The following is a 9,602-nucleotide window of genomic DNA, read 5'->3' as shown; positions in this document are numbered from 1 at the left end:
AATGCAGGTCACTTTTTAAAAGATTCCTGTTTATAGGGAGTCCAAGGGCAAGTCACGGACAGAGACACAGGAGTTAGAGTTCTGGAATGTCAGATGTCTCAGGCTGGAATGACACTGCCCACTTAGGTCCTACATTGTTAGAGTGTTCTAGACTGTAGGGGTAGAAGTCAGAGCTCTTCCTGGCTCCCCCTGTAGGCTCACCCGTCTCCAATGGGACAGGTGACAGTACTTAGGAACAGCAATGGAGGAGGGGGCGTAGGGAAAGGCAAGGCTTTCTCACCATGGAAGTCTGAAGTCTAAGGTTCATTTGAAATGAATGCAATGGCCTCTTAAGTATTTCTCACCGGAACTGGTATTAGTGGAAACATTTCCAATTACGGTAGAAAACTTACTTGGGCAAAGATGCCCAAAGATGATTATTTGCTAATGTTGAATGTTGTTAAAGCATTTAACTTTTCTGAATCTTAATTTTCTCAATTGGAAAACGGTGAGAACTCCGCATCTCAGTTTCTTGGAAAGTAAACTGTAATAATGTACATAAATCTTGAAGTGCTGGGTTTGACAATATAAATCATAGTAGTATTTTTTTTTTTAAATTAGGAGCCATGCTGAAGGATTCTATGCCAGCTGTTGTTCTAATTGAGTTTGTGTCCACACCAACCCCAGGGAAGCAGATATTCTGGTTGTGCCCATTTTATAGTCACAGAAGGTGCAAAGCCAAAGGTGTTCAGTAATTTGCTCAAGGTCACACATGAACCAAGGCGACCCTGACCCCCAAGGCACACCTGGCCTCCAAACAGCTGTCTCCTGCTTCCACCTAGGGATGCTCCTTATTAAAAAGGCAGTCTGAGAGTTACTCCATAGTTCATAAGTGTCCCTTCACATGCTCCAGGAATCACTTTTACCTTTTAAACATGAAAATGCTGTGGGGAAAATGCCGCCTCTTGTAAAAAGCCCTTCTGCATGTGCTGGTTCCGCAACCAGGATGCACAATCTTCCCCTGGAAGGACGGTACCACAAATACCCCAGGCAGCCGAAGAAAGTAGAACGAGGGCATTACTTCCCTGGCTAGCACACAAGTCCACCACCTGGGGAAGCTCTCAGAGCCTTAGCTTCCTTATCTATAAAATGGATTTATTGTAAAATCAATAAAGTTGAAGCATTAAAATCCATTCCTGCTGGCCCTTGGTCTCCACCCACCCCAACCGCTGCCCGGCGGCCTGGGGAACCATACAAAATGCATGTTCTTGTCTTCATCCCTGTCCCAAGCGCTCAGGCGGCACCAGCACCGAGAAGCTTCTCTGCCTCTCCAGTCCTTCACAAGCTGCTGACCAGCCCACCAGCTGTGCTCCGGGGATGCTCCTTCTCGGGCCCCATCTAGTGCAGAGGGGGAGATTGGCGGGGGAGGAGGGGAAGCCAAAGGCATCAGCGCTCCTGTCTAGAAGTGCCACTGCAGCCACCCTGCGCTCTTGTACCTGGTTGGCCGACAAAACTCAGGGTGCAGACCTGGCCACCCCAAATGCCTGGGTTAAAGCACCACAGCCCAGCGGCGCCGGCCGAGGTCCCCAGTGGGTCTCGGGGCCCACAGCTTAGAGCCGACGCTGGGCCGAAGTCCTGCCCAGCAGATTGTGGGGCCGTCTGGGTCTTGCTGCCGGCAAGAAGAGGAGCAGCAGAGTGGCCGAGAAAGATTCAGAAAAGTGTCAGGAGAGAGGCATGCCTACCACCTAATTCCATCCTAGGACTCGCAGCCTTAGGTCTGACGATTTCGTGGGAACGGGGACTGCTGAGCTGGCTCTGGCAAGAAGCTCCCAGGATCGCCCAGCTCCGGGGTAGATCCTACTTTCCCGCTAGGGCTTCCCACGGGCCGCAAGGGAGAAGTGCCCTGGTTCTCCCCACAGGTCGGGGAGAGCGGGAAGGCAATGCCACTCACCCCCCAACAACCCGGCAAACCCCTCTCCACCTCTTGCCGGAGACCCGGAGACCTGAGTGGATTTTAAAGCAGGACATTCATTCTGTGACTGATTCACGCCCAGAGTTTCTTTTCCTTTTTTTTTTTTTTCCTCCCCAGAACAGATCAGAGCTGTCCGATTTTTCTTTCGAAACTACAGGACTAAGTAAAGTAGTAGATTTCTGGTTTTGGGGATGGGGGTTCTCAGGAGGGGGGATGGGTACGAAATACAGAATGTGGCCCGTCTACATCGCCATCACTTTATTGTATTGTCACCGTTAACTTAACTATAAATACTACGGTGGGGAGCGGGGCCCCGCGGCCTCAGACCTCCTGGCCTCGGGGCCCCGGGCGCGACCGACCCCAGGCGCCGGCCCTCCCGGCTCTGTACACTATTTACAGCTCCTCGTTCCTCTTTCTCGACCCCCTCCCGCAAGGCAGCGCGTGTGCAAGAAAGTAGCATCCTCTGTCTGTGCAAGTCCTTCGAGTTAGGCAAGAGCCACGGCCGGCCCGCGGCCGTCAGCTGTCCGAGTCCAAATCGCTTTTACCTTCCTCTTCCCTCTTCTCGGGGGACGCCTTGGACGAGGTCTTGTTCCACTTCTCTGCGTTCTCCGACTCCTCGGACGAGGACCGCTTCTGCCGCCGCCACTTGGCACGGCGGTTTTTAAACCAGACCTGTTGCGCAACGGAGGACAAAACAGGCGGTAAGGCCAGACAGAGGCGCGCTCCCGGGGGGGGGGGGGACACCCCCAGGCCGGGGTGGGCACCCGGGGACCCCGCGCGCACGCCCACCGAAGGACGGGGAGACCTGCTCCCCCGCTTCTGCATTTGCATGCATGCAACTCCCCGGGCCTAGAGCGCGCTCCTGCAGCCTGCGGGCCGCCCGGGGCGTCGGGGAGGCTCGGGGAGGCTCGGGGAGGCCGGGCCGGGCTGCAGGGCCCCGAGGTCGCCGCGGGGGGCCTGCGGGCGCGCCCACCTCCACTTTCTCCTCGCGGAGGTGCACCTTCCGCGCCAGCTGCTCGCGGGTCCCCACGTCCGGGTACTTGGTCTCCTGGAAGAGGTTCTCCAGCGCCTCGAGCTGCTCGTCGGTGAAGATGGTGCGGTGCCGCCGCTTCCGCCTGCAGTGCAGCTGGTTGAGGAGCTGCAGCTCGGTGCGCGACAGGGTGCCCACGTTCATGTAGGGCAGCATCTGGTGCGGGACCGGGGACACCAGCACCGAGCCCGGGCCCTCGTAGCCTGCGACAGAGGAGGGCTCCAGGTCAGCCGGCGCCGCGCCCACGGGCAGGTCCTCTGCAGCAGGGCGCGGGGAGCCCGGGGGCGCAGGGCAGTGGCGGGTGGGGGGGCCGTGCTAGCTGGCGCGTCGGCGCGCGCACTCCCGGGGCCACTTTGGGAATCCCCAAAAGCCGGGTCTGGTCTCCCCGCGCGGCCCCTGAGCGCGTTGGTTTCCTCTAAGGGTCGCCTCAAGTTTGCAGCAAGGGTACGACCTCCCGTGCCCGATGGGCCACACACACACACACACACACACAATAAAATAAAGTAAAATAAAACAAAAAAGGAGGGGTGTGTGGTGGAGGGGGAGCAAGCTCGCACGCGCGCGCAAGGAGCGAGTCTGTGCACGGGGACCGCCAGCGCCGCCGCCCGCCACGGCCCGGGCACCGGGCACCGGGCACCGGGCACCGGGCGCCGGGCGCGACCCTACCTGGGGGCGTCGGGACGCAGGAGCACTGCTGGGCGCCGAGCGGCGGCACCGCCCCGCAGCAGGCCGGGCCCACGGGGGCCGCCTGCACGTGCAGCTGCCCGTAGAAGTAGTTGTTGTAGCCGAGGCGGGAGCCGCCGACCGCGGCCGGGAGGCCTGCGCCGCCGGGGGCCACGGGCCGCGGGTAGAAGGCGCCGTAGTCCGGGGAGGCGCCGCCGCCCGCGCCGTAGAGCGAGTCCCCGTGCAGGGCCGGGAAGACGACCGGAGCCGCGGCGCTGGGCGCCACCGGCAGCACCGAGTCCTTGCAGCGCGGCCGGGCGGCCAGGATGTTGTCGATGCTGAACATGCTGGCGGGCATCCCCGAGCCCGCGCCGGGACCGGGGCGCGGCGGGGAGGCGCCGCGGAAAAAGCCTCGGAGCGCGCGGGAGGGGGTGCCCTCGCCTGCAGCCGCGGGCCGAACCGAAAGCGAGCGCGGGCGAGCGCGCAGCCCCGCGCCCCTCCCCGCCCCCCGCGCCCGCTCGCGCTGCTCCCGCCCTCCCCTCGCTGCAGCGCCCGCCGAGCTCAACCCGCGGGAGGACGGAGCTCAGACCAGCTGAACCTCTTGTCGGTTTTATACCGAGTCGACGTCATCCTGGATTTAGTTCCTGGTAATATGCAGATGACAAACAGAACCAGATTTGGCCCTTTCTGTTCCTTTGGGTGGGTGGGTGGGTGGGTGGGTGGGGGTGGGGGGGCTTGAGGGCACGGGGGGAGGGGAGAGGTGCCAAGGGGAGGGGGCTGCGGGGGCCAGGAGAGGGATTGTGGATTGCAAATTAATGAAATTAACCTAATCTTTCCCATTCAGCGGGCCCCGCCGCGGGGCCCGGCCGAGCTGGGCGGGCGCCCTAATTGCTCCGGTTAATCTCATTAATTCCATTGTGCGGCGCAGTTAACAACTCCCACCGCCGACCTCTCCGCCCCCACCCTTTTCTTTTTCTTTTTTTTTTCTTTTTTTCCCGTTCTCAGATTGGGTCCTATTATTGGGTGCGATTTCCTCTGCGAGAAACTCCCAAATTCACTGTGGCCAGTTTTACTTTGGGGCTCCTTTTTGTCCCACTTCGGAATTTGTTTTGTTTTGGGAAATACGAGGGGCTGCGTCCTCTCTCCAGCAAAATGCAAAAAAAAAAAAAAAGAAAAAAAAAACTCACCGCCAGCTTTCACCTCTTCTTTTTTTTTTTTTTTAAATTTCGAGGTTCTCTCCCCGGTGGAACCGGTAAACCCCAGCCCCCAACTCTTTTGTTTTTGCAAAGGCCAAAATTTGTGAAGACAAAAAGCGATGCGAGAGGCGCGTTGTTGGTTCTTGAAAATATGTGTTTATATTTTTTTTCCCCCGCAGTCACTTTGGGTCTGAAAACTACCATAGGAATCCGTAGGCCCTTTACACGGCGGAGGCCAAATTCAGCCGCTCATTAAAATCCGCCACCAAGAGTAGCACTCCGAAGGGAAGGGACGTGTCTAGCTGCTCCCTGCGTGGCTGTCGGTAGGTTTTACACTTTTTCTTTTCATTTTTAAAAATTATTCTTGGAAATGGGGTGTCTTCTCCCCCAGATGGGTTGTTGTTTTTGTTTTGTTTTGTTTTGTTGCAATCCAAAAATCCAAAAATGGGGCTCTGGGGATTCCCCACTCCTTCCCCCAACAGTCCAGCTGCATTTCCCCCCATCCGTCTTGCCAGCTCCCTGGCTGGGACGGGGCCCCTAGCTGCCCTTCACCCGACAGGCCTCAGGCTGCGCTCCCCGAGCCCCGGCGGCCTGGCCCAAACCGGGCCCCGCTCGCTGCAGGCGGCCGCCGTGATTCACCGGAGCCCCAGCCAGCCGAGCTGCTGGAGATGCATCCAGCCCACGGCCAAGCGCGGGCGGCGGACGCCCTTCGAGAAGGTAGGCGATGGGTGCGCGCGGAACGAAAGGAGCCCCCGAGGTCCTGGCGGGCCCAGGGCAAGCCCTAGTCTTGCAGAGATGGCCTTTGTCAGCCCTTTGCGCAGGCACCTCCAGCCACTGCAGGGGTAGGGGTAGGGGTAGGGCCGAGCCCCAGCGACACAGGCCAAGGGCCGGGTTGGGGGCAACTCGGGTTGGCCATAGAAGGGCCACCTTTAACTCACCCCCATTTCTCCCTGTGGCTCGCAGGCTAATTAACAGGGATCCCCGCAGGGTTGTCTGCTGTTGCTCCAGAAAGGCAATGTCTGGGGGCTGCCTCCGCCCAGCGGTAAGGCAAAGGGGACAGGGCACTTGTCAGTCGCTGTTCCCCAGTCAGAGGAGCGGTGGCGCGAAGCTCAGGTCGGACCCAGGGCACCGTCCCCGTGGTGGGTGCGCCTGCCAGAGTGGCCGGGAGAAGCTAGGCGGCGGCGCTTCTCCTAGGCCTCCCTCCCCGCGCCGACCTCTGCACCCTCGGGCCCACCCGCTTGTGGCCCAGGAGCCTTGCTTCTCCGAATGCTGAACAGACTCAGAATTAGTTGTAGTGGCAGATGAGGGCAAGACCGAGATGGCTCTCAGTTTGGGGAGGCAATCGATTTTTTTTTTTTTAACAATTAGAAACCGCTCCCAGGGGATAGAGTGTGACCCTCCCCTTCTGAGAGGTCAGGTCTAGGGAAAGAACCAGGGATAGAGGCATTTTTCCCCCCACTCTGGGAGACTTAAAAAATCACCAGTTTCCGGGCACACATCCCCCCCGCCAACCTTTCCTGGGTTTGATTCTGCAGGGCAGTCGATGGGAGACAACTAAAGGCTGCAGCTCCTGCAGTGACTCTGGCCGCGTTTGTGTTCAGGGTTGGGTGCTGGGGCAGCGCTTATGTGAGTGGATCTTTTAAGACCTTTGCTGAGCCAAGCGGAGTTGGAGTCACAGAAGCGCTCCGGGAAACCGAGGCAGATTCCTCCTCCTTTTCTGCAAAGGTGCTCAGATCAGCAAGGCGCGGAGACACCAGCCAGATTTCTAAAAGAGCACTTTCTAGTTTTTAAATAAGGCAGCCTCCCCCCCCCCCCACCATGCGTCACGCCTCCACTTGGTACATTGTTTTTTTTAATCATGAGATTTAGCAAACCCCTAGGCTTCGCCCCTTGCCTTTCTGCAGTGCTCTCTCACTACCCTCGGATTCCTGGAAGGAAGAGCACTGTACGGAGAGTCTGAGCATCAGTTATCCACGCAACACAGCCACCTTGGAAATGATCCCTCCTCTCTAGGTCTCGGGTTGGTTGTTTTTTTGTTTTGTTTTGTTGTTTGTTTTAAGTTGATGGAAACAACGCCAACCATCATTGGGTCCCTTACAACCATAAGAATTGATAAGGCTAGCTAATTGTCGCCTGTTCGCCAAGGAGACTGGGGGGTAGACTTTGGAGCATTTTTCTAGTTCTTTGCATTGGGGCAAAGGAGCGTGCTATCCCTACCCCCACCCACCGCAGGGTCTCTATCAGCGGGTTCCAAGATTAGGCAAAGGGAGTCTGAGAGCTGTGTCCTCTTGCAGAAGGGACTTTCTGGGAAGAGGTCACAGGGACCCAGACACCGCTCGCTCTACTCCAGTTACTCAGCCGGTTATTCTCTCTCTCTCTCTCTCTCTCTCTCAGGGAGCTCACCCCCTGCAAGGCGGGGGCTCCCCATCCCGGCTGCCCCTCAATCAGCGGGCTGCAGTGTCCGCGGGGAGGCAGGAGCCGGGAAGGCGGTCAGCGGTGCGCAGCCCGTGCTGAGCGTCCTCCATGGGGCCAAAACCCACAAGTGTCCGTCGGGCGCTAAACAATCATCCGCCTCGCATCGCCAGGCGCAATTGGAATAACAAATGCAAAGCACGCAAATTGCCTGCCTCCTGTTCCTAAGCGATTGTTTGTCGGCCCCGCACGCACCGCTCAGCATGGGAGGACCGGGAGCGTCCGGAGGCAGCCAGCAAGCGCTTAGGTCGGACATGCAATACACACGCCGCTGATTTTACTTATTATCACCCAAACACGATTTCACACAAAGCAATCACCATGCCAGAAGTCTATGAAAATGTGTTTGTTGAGGAGTCAGTCGCCCCAGTAATAGCCCTCATTTTTAATATATTAAAGAACAGATCAGCGGATTCCGTACGCATAAGGTAGATGTGCGGACCGGTATCTGTCAAGGCGCTTTTGCTCCGTAATCATCGCTAAATTGGTTCATAGAGCACAGATTAAATTGCTTCTCTGATTTAAAACGGAGTGCCCAAATTCGGAGATTTGGACTGTGCGTCTGGGTATCTCCACCGGCCGGCCCCAAGAAAGTGTCATCATGGAGAAAACTGTCACCCATCATCTTTCCACGCACACGCACACAGGCACGCACCCCGCTGGCTGTAAAAAAAAAAAAAAGGCATATGCGGTCCTAACTTCTTGCGATTTCGGGAACTTTCTTAATTTTTTCAGCCTCTCACCCAGTCACCGCTCATCATCGGGCGCCCTTAAGAAGGACTTTTTGTGGCATGGGCAAACAGCTGATGTGTCCTTTTCAAAGGTAGGGAGCCCCCCCCCCCAAAAAAGGGTGAATTAGCTCAGAGGAATGAGCAACAATGAACAGACAGACGGGGCCACAGCCCGTGCGTGGCATCCGGACCCCATCCAGCCTTCACAGCGCGCAAATCGGCTTTATTGTTTGTAGTGCTGCTTAAAAAAAACCCAGTGCCTCAAAAATAGTGCACAGACCCCGGTCCAAGGCCCTGCTCCTTGGAGGACACCTCCGGTAGCCCCAGGGGGTTTTCCGTGTGAGCTGGGGAGGGTGGAGTACAGCACCAGGTGCAGATAGCACCCTGCTAAGGGGCGGCGGGCAAGGGCTGGATCTCCCGCACCATTCATGGGGATGTAGGGACACTTACTTACTAGCTGAGTTTTGCTCAAAGTTTTGCAACAGTCCAAATAAGCGCTCTGAGCCCTCGCAGACAAAATAATCAAGGTGTTAGGAAAACGCAACATAACGGGGGTGGGGGGGGGGCGGAGAAGAGAGTGTCGAAAAATGACGTCTTCCCAAAGCATCAGGAAAAAAAAAAAAAAAAGCTCCGGATTCTAGGGTTGCAGAAATTCGCTTTCGGCAGAGTTGTTTACCTAAGTTTGTTTCAAAGTGACTTGCACCGTTGCTTTTGCAAATCACAGAATGCAAATGATGATAATTTGTTCTTAGTGGAACTTTCTCTTGAAATGATTAGCAAAGTCAGTCATTTGAAAATTAGAGCGAATGCACAGACGGTTCCCGAAGCCCCTCGCTAACCAATATCAGCTTCTAAAGTTTTCATTCATGTAAACCTCATTAATGAAGATCTTTTATTTAAACGTCAAGGGGATTTGAAATTTAGAGTAAATTATGAAGCTTGTATGTCTAGCCAAGTCATGGGTCAAATGCATTTGTGAAAAACTGCTAAAAGAGCATATGGTTTTGAATTTTTCTACAATGACTAGTGTTTAAATAAATTGCTTGTACTGCTTAACTTCATGTGTAATTTTGACAGAAATTGGCCTATAGCCTTTTGATATGTAAACATTTCAGCCTTTTATGCGGTATAAAAAAGACACTTGCTTTTTAGGATCAGCTCAGGCGGTCACCCTGTAATTCTGAAAGCTGGCACCTACCATTACATTCTTGCTAGATTTCAACTTTCCAGTGGCAGCCTCGGGGAGAAAAAAAAAGGAAAGAAAGAAAGAGAGAAAGAGGATATTTCAAAAGCAATGTCCATTTGGGATTAAAAGCTACAAATGAGGTGAGAACGTGCCACTTACCATCTGAAAGAAATGGATAAACCATAGTTATTAAAGAACATTTTCTGTCATTTTTCTTTAAGCCAGCCTGTCTGAGGGGACACTTAGGCAGGGCTGGAACTGTCTGCCGTGTCATTAAATGCTTATCGGAGGGCCGAGCCAATCCGTCCAACACACAAATAGGTGTTACAAATCTAGGTATCACTTCAGGACGTTGCCAGCGAAATGGCTTCGT

At 55.6% G+C, this 9,602-nt stretch overlaps 1 protein-coding gene and 1 long non-coding RNA gene across 3 annotated transcripts; one reads left to right on the top strand and one right to left on the bottom strand.

Moving 5' to 3' along the window:
• Positions 1–2,194: 2,194 nt before the first annotated feature.
• GSC (goosecoid homeobox) lies at positions 2,195–4,002 on the bottom strand. The gene is made up of 3 exons (XM_041757673.1): positions 3,648–4,002; positions 2,925–3,184; positions 2,195–2,623 (listed from the first exon to the last, which is right to left on the bottom strand). The coding sequence occupies exons 1-3, from the start codon at positions 4,000–4,002 to the stop codon at positions 2,468–2,470; spliced, it is 771 nt and encodes a 256-aa protein (XP_041613607.1). The 3' UTR covers positions 2,195–2,467.
• Positions 4,003–4,173: 171 nt separating this feature from the next.
• On the top strand, positions 4,174–9,099 carry LOC121492431. Of its 2 annotated transcripts, XR_005988233.1 has the most exons (5): positions 4,174–4,291; positions 5,020–5,163; positions 5,400–5,557; positions 6,745–6,860; positions 7,235–9,099. It is a non-coding gene; the product is annotated as an uncharacterized LOC121492431 (long non-coding RNA). The 2 variants fall into 2 exon arrangements; XR_005988234.1 differs by lacking the exon at positions 6,745–6,860.
• Positions 9,100–9,602: the final 503 nt, after the last annotated feature.

The sequence above is a fragment of the Vulpes lagopus genome, chromosome 6 (genome assembly GCF_018345385.1).
Source record: "Vulpes lagopus strain Blue_001 chromosome 6, ASM1834538v1, whole genome shotgun sequence".
Classification (NCBI taxonomy): Eukaryota; Metazoa; Chordata; class Mammalia; order Carnivora; family Canidae; genus Vulpes; species Vulpes lagopus.
Note: the sequence above shows the minus strand (reverse complement) of the source record. Positions and strands in the feature narration are given on the sequence as shown.

Excerpts from the sequence above, each read along its gene's own strand:
- GSC (XM_041757673.1), bottom strand. The coding sequence starts at position 4,002 with ATGCCCGCCAGCATGTTCAGCATCGACAACATCCTGGCCGCCCGGCCG. Across the intron at positions 3,185-3,647 it reads CTGCGTCCCGACGCCCCCAG|GCTACGAGGGCCCGGGCTCG; the intron begins GTAGGGTCGCGC and ends CCTCTGTCGCAG. Across the intron at positions 2,624-2,924 it reads TCCGCGAGGAGAAAGTGGAG|GTCTGGTTTAAAAACCGCCG; the intron begins GTGGGCGCGCCC and ends GTTGCGCAACAG.